The following is a 25703-nucleotide window of genomic DNA, read 5'->3' as shown; positions in this document are numbered from 1 at the left end:
ATAAAACCAGGAGAGTGAGGTGTCTCACAAGCCAAAGGGAAAGAGGCCACCAGTGTCAGTAACGCTGGGAGTCATGGAAGATGACTGCAAAGGTCAGTTCCGTTTAGCAACAGAGTAGGAAGTCAGGGGAGGTCTTAGTGGGAGCTGTTCTGGAGATGTGGTGAGGTCAAGCTGGGTTGGGGTCAGCTGCCCTGTGCAGGGGTGGCAAAGGGAACAGGAGACTGTGAGTATTGTCAGAGTATTTCTGCTGTGAGGGAGGAGGAGGCAGGTCCTATCTGAAGGGTAAGAAGAGAGCAGTGAGGTTTCACACACTGGTGAGTGACCTGTGGCACCGAAGAGAGGCATGGAGGCTTGCTGGGCCCTGCAGAGTCCCCACACCAGACCTAACCAGAAACACATCTGCAGGGGAAACAAGCTGGGTTTCTTACTCAGGGCAGCACTGAGGGAGACCACTGCCCTGGGACACCTAGCTAGGGGGATTCCGTAAAGTCCTCAGGAGACGGGGTTTGTGGTCGGCAGTTTTGCGGAACACTAAGGATGCAGAGCTTTGCTGTGGATTGGGTGTCAGCAATTCCCGGTGGGGATGCCTTGTCAAACTTATCTAAAAGGCGGGAGACCCGGACAAAGCTCATTCATACTGGGCAGGACTGAGGGAGGTCCAGTCACTCGTGGCTTGGACTGCGCTCCAACATTTTGTGTGTGTTCAGACACGATAAGCACGGCCTCCTTTTCTTCGTCTGTCGAAGGCAGGTGTCCACGTTCCCTCGAACTGCGTCCATTCAGCAGGAGGACGCCAAGGCCTCGCTGTGTGCCCAGCCGGCAGGGTCACCCGCTACTTCCTCGGGGCACCTCGTGGAAGCGCCCTCTTTCCCGCCCGCCACCAGCCGGCACGGGCGTGTACGGGTCGAGGGAAGCGCCCTGCACCCTGTGTTTTCCGGGGCCGCCTCGGCTTCTCTGTGTCCACAGCGGGCCAAGACGCGGGCCTGCCGAACCGGTGTGAGGACGAAGGGACCGAAAGCCTTCCGGGACATCAGGGCCTGCTACGCTGCCACTGAGCTCCGGCAGTTTCTTTCCCACCCGCCTTCTAAAAACAGGACGCGCGGCCAAGCGAGGGCAATAAGAGCCGGCCCATCAGCCTGCAGGGAACGTGGCGGCCGCTGCATCGCCTCTGCCCACCCAGGCGAAGACACCCTGCGCGCACGCGCGCCGCCCTGCCCGCTCTCGCGCAGGACTCTGGGGCGGACGGGCCACGCCGCGCGCGGATTGGTGGGGCGTCGGGCCCGCCTTCGGGTGATTGACGGCGCCCGGGCTGCCACCGCCCCGCTGCCGCTGCCGCTGCCGCCGTCGCCGCAGCCGTGCCGCCGCCCGCGGGCTGCGCGACTGCTACTGCCGCCGCTGCCGCCGCCCAGCCTTGGCCATGGACCTGTTCGGGGACCTGCCGGAGCCCGAGCGCTCGCCGCGCCCGGCTGTCGGTAAGCGGGTGGCCGCCCGGCCGGGGAGGGTAGGACAGGCGGCGGCGGCCTGCAGGCCCGCGGCGCCTGAAGCGGGCGGCGGGGCGGAGCGGGGGCGAGCGCGGCCTGCCCGGGGCCGGGCCGGCGGGCCTCCGTCATGTCTGCCGCGCACGGGGGAGGCCGGGCTTGGGAGCGGGCCGCGGGCCGTAGGCGGCAGCGTCCTTTTGTGTGCGGCCCGCACGTGCGGCGGCCGAGGACGGCCGGCGGGGCCCAGTCCCGCTCCCGAGCCCCGGCGCCGCGTCCCGCGGCCTTCCGGTCGCTCCCCGCCGCCGTCCCCGCGGGCGGGACGGCCGCGGGGCTGCAGGCGGCTTTGTGCTTACCCGGGCGCCGCGGTCTCCGCCGGCGTCATCCTTCGTGTCTGAGGCCCGAGGGGAGGGCTCGTTCTCTGCGGTTTTAGCATTTTACTTTTCGCAGTAGTTCTCTCTCGCGTCCGCGGCCCCCAGAGGAGGAGCTCTAGCGCAGGTGCGCGGGTCCGCTGGGTCCCGGGCCTGGACCGGTGCGTGGAGCCCGCGCGCGAGCAGCCTGGGACCAGGCCTTTGTTAGCACGGTGCGCTGCGCTCGCTGCGGGTTTCACTGTGCGGGACTTCCTGGCACTTGCCCACGCTCGACTTCCAGCGGACGCTGCCCCGCAGGCCCGCAGTTCTGAGCCCATCTCGGCGGCAGACGACCTGGAAAAGTTTAAAAGCAAGTTCAGGTTTCCAGGCTCCCCTCCGCCCACGAGATCGGAAAGCCTCAAAGGTAGGGCCCTGGATGTGTGTTGTTCAGTCCCCGGGGGATCTCGACCGGCCCGCTCCGCAGGAGCCTGGAGATCGTGGGTTTGGAAGCCAGTGTTGGACGGAACCAGAAGGGGAACAAGATCCGGCCTTTGCTTTCAAAGAGCTGACGTCTAAATGCAAGTGGTTATAATTAAAACTGGCAAAAGTTAAGGACTGTGGGAAACACGGAGCGCCTGGAGGAGTGTTTGCAGTCTGTCCAGGAAGAGTGGGGAAGGAGGCGGTGCTGGAATTGGGCCTCTGACAATGGGTAGACTTGTGCTGTGCAGAGATTCTAGGCCAGGGAACCGTATGGTGGGTTTGTTAAGCCCTCTGGATTGCAGGAGCGTTGCACGGGGCCTGGATTCTGCTTGTCAGGTGTGAACAGCCTCGCCAGGCTTTGGGGGCCATTATTCCCAGTAATGGTAGTTACTCTATCCCCGCTTACCACTCTGATGGTACAGAAACATCTGAATAATTGTCTGTGAGCCATTCACTTTCTAAATTGTTCTAGTTGTGGCTAAAATTGTTTTGCCTGTAGGTGGAAACTCTGGCTTTGTGAACACCGTCTTTTTTTTTAACCGTGTTGATGGAGTATACCTTCTTTCTCTGAGTATGTTTGGGGCAGAGTTTGGATTTGCAGATGTGCATGTAAGCCTATCATTTAAAGAAGTAAGATCTCCATAACTTTTTACCAGAAATTAATTTGTCTGCTTAGGAGAAGCCACCCTTTATATGATGCAAAATCTGACAGCTCCTAACTCTTACAAGTTGGTACTTGGCAGCTTATCACTGAAAACAGTGAGTGGGGAGGGCGTCTCCAGCCCTGCCTGAGATGCCAGGGCAGCAGAGGGACTGCACAATGTTTAAAACCCCGTTCCCTGGAAAGTGGATTAGTGAACTGCTCCTGGGATGGGCACTGATGCCATCACAGGCCCTGCTTGACTGAGCGTTTTTTTTTTTTTTTTTAATAGCTTTAAAAACAAAGAAGGCGTGCTTACTGAATTAGTAGATGATAGGAAGCTGAGTGGGATAAGTACTAAAGTGAGTGACAGAGCTGGGATCCCAGGTTATTTTGACGGGCAGTTAGTTAATACCGGCAAGATGAGATTTAACAGGTTAAAAAAATCATTTGAAGAAAAACAGAATGATTTCACAATCTTGTGAAAAAAAATCTGATTTTTGAAAAACTAGGTTAAGCCATACTTTGTTTCAGAAAGTTGATGATACTGGTTGATAAAATTAAAAATGGAACAAATGAAAGGAAAATAAGGTTGGTTTCATAAAGTGGTTGGAAAGATGAGCAAAACTGCACCATTTTGACCCTCACACATGATATACAGGTGCTCATGTAGGGAGTACTAAAGACCTAGTCATTTCACAATCTCAGAGAGGAGTGGTTTTGGACATGTAATCAAACTGCTTTGAGATCCACTAACTGCCTTCTGTGACTGTTCCCACATCTGTAAAGTAGGACTGCCACCTCCTACTGTTAGCACATGTGCTATAGAGTACTGCATGCTTGGTGCTACAGAGTACTGCATGCTTGGTGCTGCACAGTACTATATGCTCGGTGCTACAGAGTACTACATGCTTGTTGCTACAGAGTGCTGCATGCTCGGTGCCACAGAGTACTCCATGCTTGGTGCTACAGAGTACTCCATGCTACAGAGTATTACATGTTCAGTGCTACGGAGTTCTACAAGCTCAGTGCCACACAGTACTGCATGCTAGGCGCTACACAATACTACTACATGCTCCGTGCTTAGCGTACATGCTGCACATGGTCAATGCTTAGTAGATGCTAGTGCTTAGATGTTAGTATATGAGTTGTTAACTTTAACAGCTATTTAAAAGGAAAAAATGGGGACAACTGGGTGGCTCAGTTGGTTAAGCGGCTGCCTTCGGCTCAGGTCATGATTCCAGCATCTTGGGATTGAGTCCCACATCGGCTCCTTGCTTGGCGGGGAAGCCTGCTTCTCCCTCTGCCTCTGCCTGCCATTACGCCTTCCTGTGCTCACTCTTTCGCTCTCTCTCACAAATAAATAAATAAAATCTTTTTAAAATAAATAAAAAAAAATAAAAGGAAAAAATGCACTCTTGACTGGATTTTGTGAGTGTCTAAAGGGAAGATCTTTCATACTGCTCAGATTACATCAAGTATATTTTGTTCTTTGATTTTTGTTTTAAACATTCCATCTAATGTTCTTGCCTCCAAGCCTCTGGATTTTTATGGTCTGAACAAAAATGTAAAAGGAATGCATTAAATGTTTTCAGATTTTGTGCTCAATGAGTAGTTTTCACGCCAGCATTTATAGATTTGATTGCTGAGGGAATCAAGTTTTTGTATGTTGAGAGTTGACCTAAACGAGGAAGTATGCCCATTTCAGACAGGAATGAAAACTCTCTGCTCCGTCACACTCCCTAAAAGTGCTACCTTGATGTCTTTAAGATCAACAGCTTATGCTTGATAAGTTAAAGGTGTCCTTTAAGTTTACTTTGACAGTAAGTTGGTTTCAGTTTTATAGGGTGGTTATTTCACTTACTTGGTTGCTACACCACCGTACTTAAAAACTGCTTTTCAGCTCTCAGAACTAAGCAATTACTGCAGGGTAGGCCATCTTCAAAATACTTCTTTCCAAAAAAACCCTGGAGATCTAAATAGAAAATAAAGTTTAAGATACTAGAAAAAAACACTTAATTGTAAAATTTCAGGAGTAAGCAAGAAAAAACTCATAAGAAATTAAAATGGATTTTAACTATGTAAAAATTAAAGTTTCTGCAGGACAAAATACCACAAAGCAAAAGACAAACAAAATAATTTCATAGGGGCATCTGAGTGGCTCAGTAGGTTAAGTATCTGCCTTCAGCTCAGGTCGAGATCCCAGGGTCCAAAGATGGAGCCCCACATTGGGCTCCCTGCTCAGCAGGAATCTGTTTATCCTTCTTTTTCTCTCAAATAAGTAAATAATTTTTTAAATCATCTGTAATTTTTTAGTAGCTCTGAGGGATGTGAACCCTCTTCTTCTTCTTTTTTGAGAAAGAATGAGCAGGGGGGAGAAGCTGAGGGAGAAGCAGACACCCTGCTGAGCAGGAATCCCCAACGGACTCAATCCCAGGACCCTGAGATCATGACCTGAGACCAATGCAGCTGCTTAGCTGACTGAGCCACCCAGGTACCCCTAAGTAGGTAAAGGCTTAAAAAAAAAATAATTTCGTACACATACAAATGATCCCTAATAAATGAAAGGCTCAAACACATCAGTAAGAAAAAGACAGGTAGCCCATTTGAAATTGTCAAAAGCTGTATGTATCCTGGAAGTTTATTGAAGAAGAAATGCAAATGACCAGTCAGTTAAAACCAGTGCTTAGCTTCCTAAGTCACTGAGGAAAGGAGTAGCAAATCAGTGATGCACCATGTTTTTACCCAGCAGATTAAAAATTGGCATCATTGTGGTGAGGATGGAGAGAAGTGGACATTCTCATAAAGTGTGTTGGAGGTAGACATTCCCACCACTTTTTGGAAATAGTTTTGGACATCTGTTAGATTTAAACCATTTATATGCTTTGACCTAGCAGTCTAGCAGATTGAGTAGGGATATATACGTAAAGTTGTTTACCGTGGCATTATTGTCATGTGAGAAACTGGAATCAGCCTACATGCTCATCAGTAAGGGGACTGGACTAGTGTGTGGCAGTGCCTCCCACGCAGATCAGAACATAGCTGTTGGGAGGAGTAATTAGACCTAGACGTGCTGGCCTGGAATGTTCCCGGAGGGCTCACATGAATAAGGGTATAAGGAGAGTGTTATGTATAGTATGCTTCTGCATCTTAAAGAGTAAAATGCATGTATACAAGTGCATCAGTTTAGGAGAAGGTAGAACATACCCACTCAACTGTGGTGGGGAAGGGGAGCCTTTTCTAAAGCCTCTGTGGTATTTGGAGGTGGTACATTGTTTTGTAGTAGGAAAATTCAGGTATAAAGAACCGTTTAGGCAAAATATGTGATCTTGTACATAGCAGCCTTTAGCCAAAGTGAATATAATCAACCCAAGAGTATTTTTCTCAGCACAGTGTATAACTTTCAGTAGACTTAGCTTCAGAATATGAAGAACTCAGAACAGAACAAAACAAACCGAGATGACCTTAACTGTAATGAAAAATGGTCTTCAGTCTTGTTTTATTCTTTATTCGGGTCTTATATTTAGAATTCAGGGGGCCTTCCTCCAAAGTTTTGGGTCCTAGTTACACTTCGTCTAATTATTGCTGACCCAAATACTTTGGATTACTGTTTATCCAAAATAGAATGTTAGGTTCTGGCCATTCAGACATTTCCATTATAGGGTCTATCACCTACAGATATATATTTTTTAAGATTTTATTTTTAGGGGCGCCTGAGTGGCTCAGTGGGTCATAGTCTCTGTTTTTGGCTCAGGTCATCATATCAGGGTTCTGAGATCGAGCCCCGCATTGGGCTCTCTGCTCAGCAGGGAGCCTGCTTCCCCCTCACCCCACCTGCCTCTCTGCCTACTTTTGATCTCTGTCAAATAAATAGATAAAATCTTTAAAAAAAAAAAAAAAGATTTTTAAGTAATCTGTACACACAATGTGGGGCTAGAACTCACAATCCCGAGATCAAGAGTTGCATGCTGTACTGACCGAACCAGCCAGGTGCCCCACAGATTTTTATTTATTTATTTATTTTTTAAGAATCCAAATACAGGCTATTCTAAAGAGATCCTTTAGTGATGCAAAAAGTAGTCCAGAGATCAAGAACCTTGGGATTATCGACGTAGGATTGTCAGGGTTCTATGAATGGTATGTGGAGGCTGTCTGGCACCTTGTAGGGGCATGGACGGAAACCAGGAAGCCTGGATTTGACTGCCCATTCCTCACTGGCTCTCCCTCAGTTTCACCGGATTGCCTTAGTCTCCTCATCAGTACGGAACTACAATAACAGTACTCATCTCGTAAAACCGTTGGAAGGAATGAGTGCTTTGGAAACAGGTAGAGACCACTGGAATCATGCCCAGCAGGCTGTAAATGTTCATTATTCCTAAGAGCCGTTCTCAGTTGTGACCAACGAAAATGAGACGATCCCGTTGTGTTTAATTGAAATAGCACTTACAGTATTCCAGAGTGTGAAAGAAGGAATGGGGAGGTTCATTCATTTGGCATGAAGAGATGGGCCCCCCTATCTGGGGACAGTGCTCAGATCGGGGCACTATTCTGAGTATAGCCAAAGGACAGAGGCCAGGCTGGAAGCCCTATGATGACAAATGCGTGCAGCAACTGAAAATGTCTTCCCTGGGAAGGACGACTTCCCCACTGGACACTGGCAGTGGAGAGACTTGATTGAGGTGGGTGGTTTAATTTGGAAATTAAATCTGACCTGACCCAAGGGTTGGTGGCTGTTCAGGTTGGCCTCCTCCCTGTAATGTTCTCTCTCCCCAAGATGCCGACTCTCGGGCCCCACTGAAATAGTGTCCTTGCTCTTCCTCATCTCATACGGTTGTGAGAATGGGCATTTGATGGTTAGACCCAGCTTGGCTCGGATTCCTCTTGGAAGTGCCCTGCTAGAATATTAGGGCTTCTCATAGGAGGATAACAGAGTGAGTGAATGGTTGTTCTAAATGCCATTTAATGTCCTTGTGATGCTCCTATTTGAATACCTCCTGTAGAGTGTTTATGTCACTTGTGAGAAAAATGAAAGTATTGGCAGTTACTTAGTCTGTTTGGAATCCTGAGGGATAACAGTGTAAGTTAATGGAGTAGACATTTCCCATTTGATTAGGGTATAAAGCAGAAGAGTTGCTTTTTGTTAAATCAGGAATTTGTAAGGTATTTAAGATACTTTTGACCTAATAACTCCTGAAGAAATTTCTTTCCTTGGAGTTTCTAAATTTTAAATTACATTTTTGCTTTTACTTTGTTTTTATTATTTATTTTTTTAAGTAGGCTGCCTGCCCAGTGTGAAGCCCAGCATAGGGCTTGAACTCAGGACCCTGAGATCAAAACCTGAGCTAAGATCAGGGGTCGAATGCTTAACTGACTGAGCTTCACAGGTGCCCCTAAATTTTTGTTTTTAAAGATTTTTTTTTTAAATTTATTTATTTGGTAGAGAGAGATCACAAGCAGGCAGAGAGGCAGGCAGAGAGAGAGAGAAGGAAGCAGGCTCCCAGCTGAGCAGAGAGCCCGATGCGGGGCTCGATCCCAGGACCCTGGGATCATGACCTGAGCCGAAGGCAGTGGCTTAACCCACTGAGCCACCCAGGCGCCCTAAATTTTTGTTTTTAAAAGAGCAGACTTGGGGGCACCAGGGTGGCTCAGTCGGTTAAATGTCTGACTCTTGATTTCGCCTCTCAGGTCATGGTCTCGGGGTCATAAGATTGGCCTGTGTGGGGCTCCACGCTCAGCACTGTCTGCTTGTCCTTCTCCCTCTGTTCCTCCCACTGCTCTGTGCTTGTGCGCTTTCTCTTGCTCTCACATGAGTAAGTAAACAAATAAAATCTGTTTTTAAAAAAGTAGAATTGCTATCCAGCTCATTTCTACTTAGAGGCAGAGGGTTGATGTAGCTGGGGCTTTTGGAGCATACAGTTGAGCTGGTTTTTAAATGAGGATGTTTCTGTACTTGAACTCAGAGGAACGTGAGGTGGGACAAACTTCATAGGATAGGAGTGTGCATGCCTAAATCTTCAGCCCTTTGTTTCCTCCCATTTCCTATGTATCAGTTCCTGTATTTAATAGCTTAAACAGAAATTTTTGGGAAAGCTGGAGAATAAGGAGTGGTTAAATTTTATGTGGAAAGGGATAATTGAGTAAAGAACATTTAAGACCGGTCCTCCTGGTATGTAAATCTTCAGGTTTTTAGATTTAAACAATTTCCCTGGCTTTCTTCTGAGTTTAGGTTGGAGTGTCTGAAATTCCTCATTTTCTCTATAGGTAGTAATTAAGTGGGCACTGTGTGGGGATGCCAAGTTCACATAGATTTGCTTCCATCAGCCTTTCACCTCTGAGCTCGTTGTTTAAGATTCTAGTGGGTGGGTGCTTCAGAATGCTGTTGAAATCGGACTTTCTAAGACCATAGATCTTTGGTCAGATAGCAGTCCCTCTGTCTTTGACCTTTTTCTTTGTTTTTTTTTTGTTTTTTTTTTAAAAGGTTTTATTTATTTATTTGACAGGCAGAGATCTCAAGTAGGCAGAGAGGCAGGCGGGGGTGGGGGGAAGCAGGCGCCCTGCTGAGCAGAGACCTGACGTGGGGCTCAATCCCAGGACCCCAGCCGAAGATAGAGGCTTTAACCCACTGAGCCCTCCAGGCAGGCCTGTCTTGACCTTTTATCTGGAAGGACCATGTAATTGTTTTCTTGTTCTAGAACCAGTGTTTTTCTTCCCAGGATTCATTTTCTTAAAAAGGTTTTTCAATATTTGGTGCTTACAGGAATGAAATTATTGAGAAAAATACTTGTTTTCCTCAGGATACCCAGTGGCCCTTCAGATGCCCGTTGGGTCATCTTTCATTGCCTTTATGTTGACTGTAACTGTTGGAAGCAAATGTCTTTGTTAAGTAGTTGCTGAGAAAATACTCTGTAGAATGTGGTCCAGTGAGGAGGAGAAGGTTTGAGTTTAATAGCAGACCTCTCAAAAGGCCTCCCCCTCTGAACCCACCGTCCTGGCCGATGACTGGATGCTGTCTAAGCAGGCGCTCTGTGTTGTAGGCAAAGAAGCTCAGAGGGGACCTCTGCTTTTTGATGACCTCCCTCCGGCCAGCAGTACTGACTCAGGTACAGTCTTCAGGCTCTCCCAGGTGTGTGTCAACGTGTCATCCTGGGGTTGTAGTTGTCTGAATCTTTGTCCCTTTCCCCCATTTTCAACACACAGATGTTTTAGGTGTTGGACTGTCTTAAGTTTTGAATCCATGGCATCAGGTAAGGCAGAAAAATCCGCTAGTTGCTGGCCCTGAGGAACTGCGTAAAAATGTTGAGCAGTTTTCTCTGGTTCATTTGAGTGTTTATTTTACTAGCTGAAATAAGGTTTAACTCTTTCCGGCAGATATTTGTTTCCTTTGAATTGAGAGGACCTTAAAATAAAATAGGTTCGAGACATTACGTACCGAAGTATGAGCTGCCACTGGATTGACACGAGAGGTTTTGAGTTTATTTCAATGACCTGCATAGGTGTCCTGGTGGGATGGGTTCTGAAACTTGAGCCTCACCGGGGTTCTCTGGGCTCACTGAGTGTTCTGCTGTGTTTCAGGGTCCGGGGGACCTTTGCTTTTTGATGATCTCCCACCAGCCAGCAGTGGCGATTCAGGTAAGTGGTTGGGAAGAAGTTTGATGTGTCAGTGGGAGTAATACACAAAAAAATTATTCTTATGTAAGATGTACTTATTAAGAGGTTTTTTACAGGGTTTAGGATTATATTAAGTATTGCATCAGATTTATTAAAATAAAAAATACATAGACAGCATCAGGTGGAAGCAAAAAGATTATATACTGCATCACTTTTTGGTGATTATTTTTTACTTGGGGTTCAACCTCTTGCAAATAACTTTAAGAATTAAGAATTTAGTCATTTACTTTGAACTTTGTTATTAACAAAAAACAATTATCTCAAGAGTTTGTCTCTGCCTCTGTCTGTTCCTGACAGACTCAGATATATTCAGCAGAAGTATCTGACATATGAAAGAGTTAAAAAACTTTCAATATCCCTGAACCTGTAAATACAGACAGTCTTCTCTTTTATGGTACTTGTATTAAAAAGACTTTGATCTTAAAATGAAATCTGAATGACACTGGTTTAGTAACTGATAGAGACCACATGCAGGAATTTCTTGAAATTCAAGACCTTAGTTGATTATTTTCAGTCAGTCCTTACCGTTCTCAAGAATCTCTTTATTGAGCTGAGTTCATTTTTTTTTTTTAAGATTTTTAAAATTTATTTATTGGTCAGAGACAGAGAGCGAGCGAGCACAGGCAGACAAAGAGGCAGGCAGAGGCAGAGGGAGAAGCAGGCTCCCTGCCGAGCAAGGAGCGCAATGCGGGACTCGATCCCAGGACCCCGGGATCATGACCTGAGCCGAAGGCAGCTAGCTGCTCAACCAACTGAGCCACCCAGGCGTCCCGAGCTGAGTTCATTTTTGTCAAGCCTGTTAACATTGGTTGCACTCGCTCCTATAAATATTTTTCCTCTTTACGTCCCAGTTAGGGAGAGGGAAGAACAGAGCAGATTCCTGTCGCTTGTCACCATGATGAATCTGTTATTCTGTGTACTCACTGAGTGCTTCTCACAGGGAATTCCCCCAGGTGGGGGCAGGGCGGGGGGCACGGGCCCTGCAGTGGGGGATGCAGGCTGTCTGGTTTCATATGCAGTTATCTTCTGGTGTAAGAACCTTCCTTATGTCATCAAGTGGAATACTTGCTGCTTTTTAAGTAGACTTTTTTGTGTTACTAATTCATTACATAAAAATCAGGATTAATCTAGAATGTGTGGATTAAATTAGTATAGTTCCTATATTTAGAAAAAGTTATTATAATCATCATACACAAGAATTCTCAGGTTTTCAGGCCTGTGGGCCCATGCTAAAATTGTACAGCAGTCTCACACAATTAAGCCCAAGACCTTCCCAATAAAGACAGTATTCTTTTTTTCTTTCTTTCTTTCTTTTTTTTTTTTTTTTTTTAAGATTTTTATTTATTTATTTGACAGACAGAGATCACAAGCAGGCAGAGAGGCAGGCAGAGGCGGGGGGAAGCAGGCTCCCCACTGAGCAGAGATCCCAATTTGGGGCTCTCTCCCAGGACCCTGAGACCATGACCTGAACTGAAGGCAGAGGCCTTAACCCACTGGGCCACCCAGGTGCCCCAGTATTCTTTTTTCTTAAGATTCTATTTATTTGGGAGACAGAGAGCATGCAGGAGCAGAGGGAGGAGCAGAGGGGAGAAGCAGGCAGGGCTCAATCCCAGGATGCTGAGATCACGACCTGACCCAAAGGCAGGCTCTTAAATGACTGAGCCACCCAGGTGCCCTAAATAGTATTCTTATAATGAAAGTTAATATGTGCCAACAGAGTTCTTAACAGATTTAATAAAAGAAAGAAATTTACTATAGCTATGTCTTAGTTCTTCATAGGACAAAAGACAGTCAACTAGTAACAGTTTAGAAGATTTTAGCACCATTAGTAACAAGCTTGATTTTTTCGGATACAGAATCTAACCTTGCATCCAATGTATTGGGTTTTTTGAAAAGACATAGTCACATTTACAAAAATCAGCTACATTTTGGCCATAAAGTAAGCCCCAATAAAGAAACTGATTTCATACACAGACCATATTCTCTGACTTCACTGTGATTCAGTCAGGAGTCAACAGAAAAACTGTAAAAATGTCTCTGTTTTGCAAGTTAAAAGAGAGGAAGATTGTTGTCCGTCCACACTGGGAAGGCTGGAGCAAGCAGTAAGTGACAGCAGGCTACCAGACAGACCTCTGGGGCAAGCGTGTTGGAAACATTCGTAAAATCTTCTCCATTAGTATGCCTCATTATTTGGGACAGGACACACTTGTTAGGTTCTACTGTTGCAGACATCCGTCCTTTTGCAAGTAATTGACTCTTCTTGAGGGCAGGGACATTTTCTTCCCTTTTTCTTCAGTGCCCCAAAATGTCTAGCACATGGTAGTTGAGTAATGGTTGCCTGCTTTCATACTGAGATGCGGAGAATATAGAGAGCCCCTTATTAGGACCATGGCTGCCGTTCATGGGATACGTGGTGAACCAGGTACCGTGATAAATGCTTTACATGCTTCGTCCCTATTGGTTTTAAAGCCACCTTCCAAGATGACAGTTCTCCCTGGGTCACAGATGAAGAAACTGAGGCTGGAAGGTGAAGTATCTTGCCCGGAGGCACACCTCCGTGAGTGGCAGGACTGGGACTTGAAATGAGACTTTTCTCCTCCCAAAACGGGCTCACACTGCGGGCGCTCTTAGCATTGGCTTTGAGCACGGTTCATCCCTCCATACCCATGAACGGCCTCTGCAGTCCTATTTTGCCTTTCACGATACTAGCAATTCCTGAAGCCGGATGTTTGCCTCCTGTTAACCCCCTTCTGGCACTTACTACTTTTTTGACTTCCTGAAGGTGTGTCACTTGGCAGATTTTGGGAACTTCCTTCTTGATAAGTAAGAGCCTGAGGTCTGAGAAGTGTGGGTGCCATAGCCCCAGGCCATGGGCTCTGGGTTTACCACTGAGAACCCTCCATGACCAGTCCGCTCACAGTGGGTCTGAGCAAGACCTTGATGGTGACCTGTGCTTCCCCTGTTGGTGCCCCAGGCACACTGCCCCGCCCCTCAAGGTAGCAGCCTGGAGCCCTGCACCTCCCTCTCTGCCCAGGCTCCTACAGTGTGTCACTGTGTCATGTTGTCTCTCAGGGGGTGGGGAAGGGGGGGTTGTGGCTGGCTGCTGGGGACTTTCCTGCCCACCTACAGCTGTGTCTCTCTCTGGCTTTTCCTTGTGTCCAGGTCCTCTCGACACTGCAATGTCCCAGATGGTAAAGAGTGAAGAGAAAGGAGCAAAGAGAAAAGCCCCCGAAGGAGAGAGGAATGGCAGTGAAGAGCTTGTGGAAAAGAAAGTTTGTAAAGGTTTTCACACAGCTTGAAAACAAATGTATTAGCCTTCCTATTTTAAAACAACCCAGAGCAAACCCGAGTTCCGCTTTCCCATTTATGGTGCTTCCTTTTTGTGTCTATACTTAAGAAGCCAGTAGGGTTCCCTCTTTGCAGATGGACCTCCCAAGTTTACTTTTGCCTCTGCTGCTTTCCCCATTTGTGTGTGACCCTCCCTTTGGTCAGACATGAAACCCACATTTGTTCAAGGGTGGAAACACCAGGTGGACTTGACTTTACCTTCTCTAGTGAACAGTTGGCTTACTGACCACCGCCTTCTCCCTGACCCCTGTCTTTGCTCCCAGCCTGCTGATGAGTACCCCGAGGTCGGTGATGAGCTTAAGTAGGCAGCATACCAGGAGAGAGCCTGAGGCTGGAAAAAGCAGTTGGAATTCATCCTCAGCTTTGTGACTTGTCAGAGTAGAGAAGTGAGAGGTTCCGTCAGAGAGAGGTAGCTGTGGGTGCTCCAGCCCGGTACCAGCACAGTTCATCCCCTGCCCCAGAGATGCCGGGCGAAAGCCACAGGCACATGGGCATGGCAGCTGTGCGAGAGACTGTCTAGTGTGCATAAGGACAAGGCCTTGAGCGAGCTTGTGGCTGCCTTAGCCGCAAAGGCACAGTGCCTGGCAGCAACGGCTCTGCAAAAAGTGTTCACTTTAATATTTACGGGGCCCTACAGTGTCCGCAAACGGGCTTCTCCCAGCCTCGCCATCAGATATAGATAAGCTGCTGAGCCTCCACTGGGCTCTTTCTTCCTCCTTGTCCTCAGGTAGAGGAGAAGCAGCCATCTTAGCATTTGGGCAAGTTCTTTACCAGTCTCAGACATGGAAATCGGTATTTTCAGATATCCCACAGGGCATTTGGGATAAACTCTGCTTACTGGCATTTCCCTAAAATTGGAATTTTCTGCCCTCATTAATTACTGACACGACTAGATTTCTGCGTAATTCCTTGCCGCAGTTCAGGATGACCATACCTTCCTTGCTCTGGTACTAAGGTCTGACGGCCTTAGCTGGAGCCGTTGATACTAACATGCCATCATCTGCCTGCTATTCACAGCAGAGCCCTTGCAAGACTGTCCTCATCCTGCATTGGTCTGGTTGCAGTTATAGGCGTGCAGCTGGGGACACAGATGGCTTGAGAATATAGCTGCTCTGTGTACACAGCTAGGATGTCACTGAGTAAAACAGCCAGAGTTCCCTCTCACTTGCTCTGGGACTAGGGCTTCTGTTGGGAAGAGCACAGTTTTGTATTGGCTTTTTGTTCTCCCTTCCTCAGCCTCCTCAGTGATCTTCGGTTTGAAAGGCTATGTGGCCGAGCGGAAGGGCGAGCGGGAGGAGATGCAGGACGCCCATGTCATCCTGAACGACATCACAGAGGAGTGTAGACCCCCGTCGTCCCTCATGTGAGTGTCCGTGCTCCAACAGGCCTGGGGGGCACAGAGGTCTCTGTCTGATGGGGATTTGGACTGTGTTCAATTTCTGTTTACTGGAAGAATGGCTTGTCGCTGGGACTGCTTGGTTTGGGGTCAGTGGCTCTCAGCTGGGGTTGGTTTCGCACAGTACTGCCCCTCCCTGACATTTTTGGGTGTCACATGGGGGGCTGTGTGACTGGTATCTGGTGGCAGGGGGGCAGTGGGATACTGCCGAACAGCCCACAGTGCACAGGACAGCCCTGCAGCAGAGAACTGTGCAGCCCCAAGTATGACTCCTGCCGAAGTGGAAGGGAAAGGAGCCTCCGTGTTGTGGGTCTTTGGGGTGTGGCCTCTTCCTCAGTATCTAAAGAGCTTCCAGCAGAGAGACTCTGACTCTCTGAGCCAGGAGGCAGAGTGGGAAGCTGCTAATCACAGCGCACACGGGAACCAAGGAGAGCTAACTTAATGGAGCCCAAAAAGAGAACAAAAAAACAGAAATGGCATCAGGGAGAAGAAAAACAGGGAGAATTTTCCTGCCCCTTTGGATAAGTTCTTAGGCATGGAGGAAAACCATCAGAAGGTGGGACATCAAGGTGTGTCCTATCGATTTAAATGAACATGCATGATACTGACATGTACAGTTGGTTACATAGTCTGCGCCCCATCAGGTTTCCGTCATCACTTCATCTGTGTGTTATATTTACTGACACCAGTTGGTCCTTAATGGGCAGTGTGCCAGAGCCATGGCTGCTGGTGGCTTTTGTCTGGGCAAGGAAGTGAGGTCCCTGCAAAGCATCTGCTCATGGGCCAAGGTGACTGTATATGTACATTCGCTCACAGTTGTTCTGCTGTCCTTGCTCACCTGGAGTGTGCTTGGAGTTAACTTCTGCAGCCAGGAAAGGGACTTGGAGAGCCCCAGGGGAGTGGACCTCATTGGGATCACCAAACATTACTGAGCAAGTACCATGCCTAAGAGAAGGGTTCAGGGTTTAAAACCCGATGAAGTTGTGTTTTCATGGCCCAGGATGCCTCCGTTCAAAAGGAACTCGGAACATGTTTAAAAAGGCAGTTTTGCACGGTAAATGCCATTTCTCATAGGTGTTTTCATTTTTCCTTCTCAAAACAGTTCAAGTCACTAATGGCATTTGTTCCATATATACATGTTTTCTGGCAAAATTTGGAAGAGGAATAGGGATAGGATAAAAGCGGTAAGATGGGCCTCAAGAATTAGATGTTGGGTCAGTCTGAGCAGTAATTCTGGAATTACCCTCTGTTCTCTTAGTTGTTTCTCATTGTCTTGGATTAGTAACTGTTTTATCGAGTCTGTTAGCATTTCAAACTAAATCTGATTTAAATAGAAAAAAGTTTATTCTTCAGTGAAAGATCAGTTAAGAGAGCTTGATATTTAAAAAACATTTATTTTTTGTTAAAAAATTTGTTAACAAATGTTTTGAAAAAAATGTGAGTCTTCCAACTCTTTTTAAATTATTTTTAAGTAATTTCTGTCCCCAATGTCAGGTTCAAGCCCACAACTGTGAGTCGTACACTCTTTGGACTGAGCCAGCCAGGCACCCTAATTTTCATGGTGTTTTAAATTAAAAGTTGAAAACTTGGGGCTCCTGGCTGGCTCATTCAGTGGAGTAGAGACTCTGGGTCTCAGGGTCGTGAGTTTGAGCCCCATTAAATCAATAAACTAAAAAAAAAAAAAAGAAAATACCATCAAAATTATTTCAACATTTGTCCCCATTAGTGCTGTGTCCTTTTTAGTCACTTGGGACAGTGTGGTGTCTTACCAGGGGACATCCTCTGTCTTGTGAATGCTGACTGTTTGAGAAAGATTTAGAGGCCATGGGGCACTTGGGTGGCTCAGTCATTAAACATCTGCCTTCAGCTCAGGCTGTGATCTCAGGGTCCTGGGATCGAGCCCCATGTGGGGCTTCCTGCTCAGCGGGGAGCCTGCTTCTCCCTCTGCCTCTGCCCCTTCCCCTGCACACATGCACTCTTCTCTTGTAAATAAATAAAATGTTAAAAACAAAAAAAACATTTAGTGCCTTAGTGGTGAGGAGCAGTCTTTGTGAAAATCTTGGTAACCATCAGTTCATTCTTCCAGTACCCGGGTTTCATATTTTGCTGTTTTTGATGGACACGGAGGAATTCGAGCCTCAAAATTTGCTGCACAGAATTTGCATCAGAACTTAATCCGGAAGTTTCCTAAAGGTGGGACTGAAAAGTGAATCGGTTTGGGTCCCTCTTGGTGTGTGTTTGTATAAATGAGGAAGATGGGCGGCGTTGGAGAGTTCTTAGTGGCTCTGTGAAGGCGGGGCCAGAGGCGCGTGGGCTCTGAGGTGAGCAGGTGGTGGCCGCAGAGAGTGTCTGATGGCACCTTGCATGGAGAGTTTGTGTGTGGGTATTTATCTTGCCTTCACACTCAGGAGATGGTAGACCAAACTCAAATGACCCTGTCTCAGAGGTGGGGAAGCAGAGATGTCTTGGTCACAGTACAAAAACAAAACGGCAGCAGGAGGAGAATCTCTTCTTCCTGAGAGTTTGTCATCTTGTTCATTCTGTAATAGGAGATGTAATCAGTGTAGAGAAAACCGTGAAGAGATGCCTTTTGGACACTTTTAAGCATACTGATGAAGAATTCCTTAAACAAGCTTCAAGCCAGTAAGTGTGACCGCGTAAAGATGTGTGAGTGGGGTGTGCTTGTGTTTGGTTTTCCTTAAACACAGTGTAGGTCTTCTGATAGCTAAGTATTGGTGCTCGCTGTCTGAAAAATTCCTCGCACTGAGTGAGCTCTTGTAACTGCTGACTGACCCTGAAACAGTAAAATAGAAAGTTATCCAGCAACTTCCATGTTGAAGTGTAAAAGACACTGACCAGTCAGCTCTGAAGTGCATCTCCAAGCTGCCAGCCTGTTGGAGGTGGCCATACCTGTGACGTGTGTCCCTGCAGGAAGCCTGCCTGGAAGGATGGCTCCACTGCCACGTGCGTTCTGGCCGTAGACAACATTCTGTACATCGCCAACCTTGGAGATAGCCGGGTACGTGGCTAGCCGGGTGTCCTGTGCCAGCGCCCCTTGGCCAGTGCGTGTGTGGCGGGATGGATGTGCTGACTGGGGAGAAGTCTGTCTTGCTGTGGGGGCCTGCTGTGGGGCTGCTGCCGGGGCCTTTGCAGACTCCACAGTGGTGGGGTGGGGAGCAGCAGCCACGCTCTAGGCACACACCCACACAGCATGCATGCACTCTGTCTCTGTGGTGCTGTGGGCCAGTGGCGTGCCAGTCACTTAAATATTTCCCAGCTGTGTTTCTCTGACCTCAGACAGTAGCCCTTGCCTCCCCAAATCATTGTGATTTCAGGAAAAGTAAAAACTAGTTAGATAAGTGCTGTGTATGCCATTTGTCCAGAGCCTTGGCCACTTGGAAGAAAAGAAAACTTAGTTGTTTCCCACTGTGACACCCATGTGTCAGCCCCAGTTGTGGGGAGTGACTTCAGGGCGGAGAGCAACACCCTGCAGCCAGGCTCCCACTGCCTGGCCCCCCTTCAGAACCTGACAGTCATTTCCTTGGCCCTTTGTGGCAAGCCTGGTACTCCCACCAGTAGCCACAGGGACGGAGTGACCCTTCGCACTCCGGCGGCATCTGCTGACCTGACCCACCCCGTCCCCTAGAGTGACTGATACATAAATGCTAGGCACTGGGGGCGCAGCAGCAAACTTCACAGGCAGTCCCTGTGCGAATTGGGTTTATATTCTGGTGATTTTCTAGTAAACGGTCCCAGTGCGTATGTTGTATTTAGGCTAAACAACAAGTAACATGTAAAATCAGCAAAAAAAAAAAAAAAAAGACTTTGGAGTCAGATCCACATTGCTGTGCTGGCTGTGTTCCTGGCTCTGCTCTGTGACTATAGGCATGATACCTATTCTCTCGGCCTCATTGTCCTCCTCTGTAGGACTGGGGTTTTCCCAGAAGTCACCAAGTGGGGCAGACGTGGCTGTGGGGCACACGGAGGCACATGTGGTCACCCCCTCCCCATCTCTGCCTCCCGTGGATTGACGGACCAATTCCACCTGGGGGGGGGCTTTGATCCTCGGCAGGTGCCTCCCTTCTGTGTCACAGGCAAGAAGACAGCCCATGGAGGGGGCATGGTGCTCTGCCGGCTGGGCTGGGACCGGACTTGAGATGCCAGGCAGGGCTTCTCTCCCTGGCTGCTGGGACACTCCTTGGCTGCTTGAGCCTCTAAAGTCCTGTTTTTCAGCAGGAGGGGACTCTGAAACTTGGCTGTTAGCTTTGTCTTCCCCTGGTAACTTTTAAGTTTCCTGACTGTCATAATCTCTACGTTCCCAGGCAATCCTGTGTCGTTTTAATGAGGAGAGTCAAAAGCATGCAGCCTTAAGCCTCAGCAAGGAGCATAATCCCACACAGTATGAAGAACGAATGAGAATACAGAAGGCTGGAGGAAATGTCAGGTGACGGGCACTGGCGGGTGCTCCCGGGGGGAGGGTTGTACCCTGTGGAAGTGGCCAGGGACTTCCAAGGGTAGAACCTTCCATGTAACATTGACTACAGTGAGATGAGGCTGTCCGAGGTCTAACATGGGGAAGCAGAGGAATGGATATTTCATGATTTTACATTCTGTTCAACTGGGAGCAAAAGAGGGTACCGGAAACATGGCTCCCTGTGTTCACAGAAGAAGAGGCCTGCCTCAAATTCAAATTCTCCATCTGTAGTGTTTTCTCTGTGCCTAGGGACTTTCATAAATGCTATCATTTGTCACACCTGAATAAGCTACAGTTTTAGGGGAATTCTCCAGAGAGGCCGTCTGAAGGGGTGAGGTCAGTGGGTGTTTGTAGCACATGCTGAGCGTCTCCGGGCTTCCCGGCTCGACAGCCCCGACTGGCCAGCTCTGTCCACGGCTCCATTTCACCTCTCCCCATCTCTGACCACCGCATGCTTGCCCTGGCTTAGATCTGCTGTGTCTCCGAGGTAGCTGGTGGAGGTTAGTGTCTTCACTGAACCGTGGGAAAATTCCACTTCAAGAACACTGTGCTAGGAGTCTGGTCAGAGCATCCCTTGGTTCATTTTACAGTTTGACCATGAAGATGTTCTGTTCTGTTGGGACAAGAGACCAGTAAGGCACCCGCGTAAGACAGTAGTTGCTTGTCTTTGGAAGGGCAGTTCTTCCCTGTCGTCAGTTGTGACTGCCCTAGCCGGGTGCTGGCTGGTTCAGGGCTCTCTGGGGGGCAGTCAGAGCTCTTAGACTTTGTCCAGAAGTTTCTTAGAACCTTAAAATTCTGCTTTTGCCTGACCTCCGTGGAGAGATTTTGACATTGACAGTCCTATGGCTGGCAGTTATTTTGTCTCCCAGTCTGTACAGAATCAAAAGCAGGTTTGGGTGCCTTAGAGACATGCTTAGACATCATGGCTTTGTGTGGGCCCCTCGTGGCTAGGAGGGGAGGGAGGCTCCGAGCAGCAGTGCTGGGCTCTGGTTCATCCCTCCCCAGAGGCCAGGACTGGCTGGCTGGGTCTTTTCTACCACACCCTCCCACTTGTATTTTTAAAACATTCGTTTGAAAGATTTTGGAAAAAAATTTAAAATAATAGAACAGTTCATTATCAACTGCCTAGAATCAGTAGAATCAGTTAACATTTTTCCCTGCATGCTTTGTGTGCATACATGAGGCCAGCCCATGTGAAGGTTGGACACCACACCGCAGGAAAGAGGGACTGCGGTGGCTGGCTTCTCTCCTGCCTTGTCTAGATCCCTGTTCCCTAGTTTGAACCCAGCGTCATCTGGTCTGCGCTCAGCTTACCTCAGCCTCCCACTTCCTTGTGGCATGGTGGGCCTTGTGGCATGGGTGTGGCATGTCCCATTTGCCTGCATTCTTTCATGGGTCATTGAAGTGACTTGTGTTGCATTTCCCTTCTCCTGGGAGCCAGGCCTGAAGGACTCAGCGCGGTCAGCTGGTGCCGTCATGCTCTGAAGTACAGATGGCTGGTTTCTGGGTCCACGATTCCCTGGGCTCCTGCTCTCCCCTGTCCCTCCAGCAGGGTAGGGAGCATGAGGCCCGCTCGGATGGGACTCTGCCCGGGCAGCAGGAAGGCAAGCAGCAGCTTCTGTAGTGTGGCTCAGGGTTGCTCCTGTTCTCTCTATGGGCTTGGCGGCATGAACAGGTCTTTGGGACCTGCCATTCAATCTTGGTAAAACAAGCCAGCTTGGTGACTCGCGTGGGGGGTCCATACCTGGTGCCTTATCACTTGGTCACTGAAGAAGACCTCCATTGGATTCTCACGGTGCTGTGCCCAGTGCTGCTTCTGCCCTGCTGCTGTACCTTTGGCCGCTCTCACTGTTCAGTTCAGGGATCGTGCTCGAGAAGACTGCTCGGCTGCCCATAGGTGCCAGCAGGTCTGTGGTGACAGCTGTGCACACAGGGAGGGTGACTTTGTAGCTGCAGTGATGTGCCGGCAGCTACACGGCAGCCCAGGCCAGTGGGGCGTTTCTGGCCGTGTGCACTCATCTGCCTCGCCTTCCAGAGCTCTCGTCCGTGGGAGAACCCCCACAGACCTCCGCCTACAGCGCTGGGGTTTACTGGGCGCTCCCTTGCCTCGTTGTTTGCCTTCTCCTCCGGGTGCACACGATGGTCTGGGGGGCCTGTGAGCTTGCTGCTGCCGGAGGCCCCACCAGAATGGTTCCCAGGGCCCCCGAGCCGGGCTCTTTGCCCCGCTCCTAGAACTCTGATGACAGGCACCCCATTTAGAGGGCGCCCTCCAATCTCTGGATGCCTCATTTAGAAATAGAATGGGTGAAAGTGGAACATTGTGCAGAATGCTACAGTTAATCCGGTTTAAATCCTGTCCGTAGCTCATGTGAAGAAAACCTGCTTCAGAACCTGGAACTCATCACTTTCAGGTGTTTTCCAAGTCTGATTAGGTGTAAATGTACAATAATCTTCCTATTCCAGCTGCTCTTAGTTCTGGCTGCGTGCTCAAATTACCTGAAGGAGCTTTGGGATAAAAACACAACAGGAAAACAAAGTCAGGTCCCAACCCAGTACCATCAAGTCCAGCTGGGCTGCGGGCAGGTCAGGTTGGGCTGTGGGCTGTTCCTTCAGTGTGCCACCAGGCTGAGGCGCCAGACCAGCGAAGATTGGGCACAGACCGTGTAGATACATCTGTATGGAGGCTGAGAGACGCAGTGCTGGTTAATAATGCGGACCCCGCAGGCTCCATCTTTCCTTCTGCTTAGACTATGCGCCTGTGATCTGTCAGATGGAGTCTTTGTGTTTCCCTCCTCTCAGGGACGGTCGTGTCCTGGGTGTGCTGGAGGTGTCCCGCTCCATTGGGGATGGACAGTACAAGCGCTGTGGGGTCACTTCTGTGCCGGACATCAGACGCTGCCAGCTGACCCCCAATGACAGGTAACAGTAGCACAGCAAAGGCACAGGGCCTGGGCACGGGCTCTTGGGTCTCTTCTTGAACCTGGAGCAGGTGGGGACAGGCCTGGCAGGTGAGGGTGGACAGACTGTCATTTCTGCTCTCATGGGCCCCCCAGTCTGGTCTACGAGCGTACATGCGAGTGAGTGATTCTGGCACCGCATGTCTGGGGTGCTCTGGGAGACGTGGGGCACATTCTGGTTGGAGGAAGAAGGGCTCTCCGGCAGAGAGAAGACCCGCAGAGCCCTTACAGGAGGACGGTGGGACACACGGCTGGGCAGATGCCAGTCATGGAGAATGATGGAGGAACCACAGCAAGGTGCTCTGGGAAAGGGTTGGGAAGGGTCCCGAGTCTGGTGTGTGCTTGCTGGAGAACCAGGGGTGGTACTGAAGCAGAGCTGGGCTAGGTGGAGAATGAGGGGGCCGTGCCCAGCTGCCTGCGGAGATGGTATCCTGCCCATCCACAGCCTGGGGAAGCCCTCGGCGAGGAGGCCTACTGGCCCTGCTCCCTGTGCCATGTGAGGGGGCGTCCCCATGGCCCTGCCTACCGGGCCTCTCCTGGTCTCCACTCCTGACTCCGCCTGTGTGGTGGCTGCTGTGCTCTTACAACCTTAGGGCCTTGGGACACTTCCACCAGCCCCTCTGATTGTCTGAACCGTGCCCCAGGCCCCCTGTTGTATGCACTGTGCTAGCACCCCTGCTCTGGGTTATAGTCCTGGGTTTGTGGGACAGGTTGCTCAGCGTCTGTCAGCGAACTGGAGGGGGCGGGAGCGTGCCTGTTGGGCTCCCATCAGAGGAGGAAGACCAGGACCTGGGTTAGATGAGCAAAGAATGAGGATTCTGCTTCTGCGCTGTGGGGAAGCTCGCATCATTCCTCCGTTGTTCAAGGAGCTCCCATGGGAGTCCCAGGGAGGGGCTCTGAAGGGAGCTCATCCTGGTTCAGACAGTGGAGATAGCTGAGTGTTCTCTCTGGGGTCTTGGACTCTCACAGAGCATTCACGACACCCTTCTGTGTAGGTCTGCACTGTCATGTGGTGATAGGAAGTGTGTGTATTTGCCATAACACATTTTTTACTCCACGATTTTCCTTAAATTCATTTAAGAAAGTGTAACACCTGGTATTTGGGTTAAACCATAATCATATTATTGGTGATCAGGAGGGTAGTCTCAATTCTGATGGATAATAACCCCAGTTGTATTTTTTTTTTTAAGTAGGTTCCTCTCCCAACATGGAGCCCAACATGGGACTTGAACTCACAACCCTGAGATCAAAACCTGAGCTGAAATCAAGACTCAGACACTCAACTGACTGAGCCACTCAGGCACCTGTTTTATGGTTTTTTGGTTTTTGTTTTTTCCCTAGCTGTAAATATTTTTAAGTGGTTTAAAAGTTAAATTGTTTTTTTTTTAAATTCCTGGCTGGGTCACTGGCTTGATTACAGTTCAGGTTGTGATCTCAGGGTCATGGGATTGAGCCCTACATGGGGCTCTGCTCAGCATGGAGTCTGCTGAGAGTCTCTGCCTCTCCCACTCCTGCTCCCACTCGCACGTCACTCTTGCTCGCTCACTCAAAAAAGCAAATGCCTTAGCCTTTGAGTGCTGGACACATTTATTTTACCTCCACTGTCAAACTATTTTGTAGTTTGCTGCCACGCCTATTTCTGCTTTCTCCATGTTTTAGGTTCATTCTGTTGGCCTGTGATGGCCTCTTCAAGGTCTTCACGCCAGAAGAAGCGGTGAACTTCATCCTGTCCTGCCTGGAGGTGAGAGAGCTCCCCAGCGACTGGGAGCTGTGGGAGCTGCACTGGGGGTGTGGAGATGAAGGTGTCCCCTGGGGCACTGGGCCACCCTGAGCTCCCCTGCAGGGACTCAGTGCCTGTCCTGATGGCAGCTGAGGAGCAGCACCTCCTCGTGGAGAGGCCCTGGGGGGGGGGGGTGACAGGCATCCCTGCTCAGCGGTGCCCCCTCTCCTGCCCGCTAGGATGAGAAGATCCAGAGCCGGGAAGGGAAGCCCACCGTGGACGCCCGCTATGAAGCCGCCTGCAACCGGCTGGCCAGCAAAGCGGTGCAGCGGGGCTCGGCGGACAACGTCACCGTGATGGTGGTGCGGATAGGGTCCCCGTGAGGGCCGGCGGGGCTGGGCGGCATGGCGGTGACCTTGCAGGTTCATCGTGTGTGTGTGCACATTCCGTGTGTCTTGTGTACTCCTGTGGGACTCCCGTGGTTGTAAATAAAGGTTTCTTTTTTTTTTTTAAGTGTTTTATTTTATTACATTTTGAGTAATTCTTGACCCTTCAAATGTTGTGTTTGCTTTTGGATACACTCTGGGTCTTTCCTTATTAAACTTTCGTCGGCTTCTTGGATTGGCCCATGATAGTGACCCACTAGCTGCTCAGTGTGCCACGTTTCATAGTTCCTAGCACCTTCCCTGTGCTCTCTCGCCCTTGAAATGACCCTGGTTGGGGAAGTGACATTTACATGAGGAGAGGGAGGTAGGAACCCACCTAGACAGGCTGTCAGAGCGAGAGGAAGCTACATAAACCTCACGGGGCAGGATGCGAGGCTTTGCTGCGGGGAAGACCAGGTGGGAAGTTACTGCTTTCTGGAGTGTGTGCCTCAGGTAGGCCCTCCCGGAATGGCATGGAGTTTGGCTTCTTTCTGATTCCATTGGTAATAGATGTAGGGGGGCCCCAACACCGTGGAGCGCCAGTTTCCTGGGACATGGGTCTGGACACCCGGGGTGGGGAGTGGGCAGTGTCCTGCCTTGAGTGGTCAGGCTGCTGTTTGGATCGGCCCCTGAAGTCCAGCTTCCACTTTGAGGAAGGTATGTGCACCCGCGCTGGGCTGAGGTTGGGCTTTGTGGAGCCACTTGAAAGGGATCCTTATGGTAAAAATGTTAACAAATGCTTAACTAGCCCATTCATAAGAATAAAGTGC

At 49.2% G+C, this 25703-nt stretch overlaps 1 protein-coding gene across 2 annotated transcripts; it reads left to right on the top strand.

The window, feature by feature from the left end:
• The first annotated feature begins 1354 nt into the window (after window positions 1-1354).
• Window positions 1355-25021, top strand: LOC122902458 (ILK associated serine/threonine phosphatase). Of its 2 annotated transcripts, XM_044241950.1 has the most exons (12): window positions 1355-1472; window positions 9980-10045; window positions 10518-10574; window positions 13776-13895; window positions 15198-15324; window positions 17444-17550; window positions 17907-18000; window positions 18289-18376; window positions 19680-19801; window positions 22631-22750; window positions 24448-24529; window positions 24748-25021. In XM_044241950.1, the coding sequence occupies exons 1-12, from the start codon at window positions 1418-1420 to the stop codon at window positions 24889-24891; spliced, it is 1182 nt and encodes a 393-aa protein (XP_044097885.1). In that variant the 5' UTR covers window positions 1355-1417; the 3' UTR covers window positions 24892-25021. The 2 variants fall into 2 exon arrangements, with proteins under 2 accessions (XP_044097885.1, XP_044097886.1); XM_044241951.1 differs by lacking the exons at window positions 1355-1472; window positions 9980-10045 and adding an exon at window positions 10165-10189.
• The last annotated feature ends 682 nt before the right edge of the window (window positions 25022-25703 follow it).

The sequence above is a fragment of the Neovison vison genome, chromosome 3 (genome assembly GCF_020171115.1).
Source record: "Neovison vison isolate M4711 chromosome 3, ASM_NN_V1, whole genome shotgun sequence".
NCBI lineage: Eukaryota > Metazoa > Chordata > Mammalia > Carnivora > Mustelidae > Neogale > Neogale vison.
This window is presented reverse-complemented; position numbering and strand designations above follow the sequence as displayed.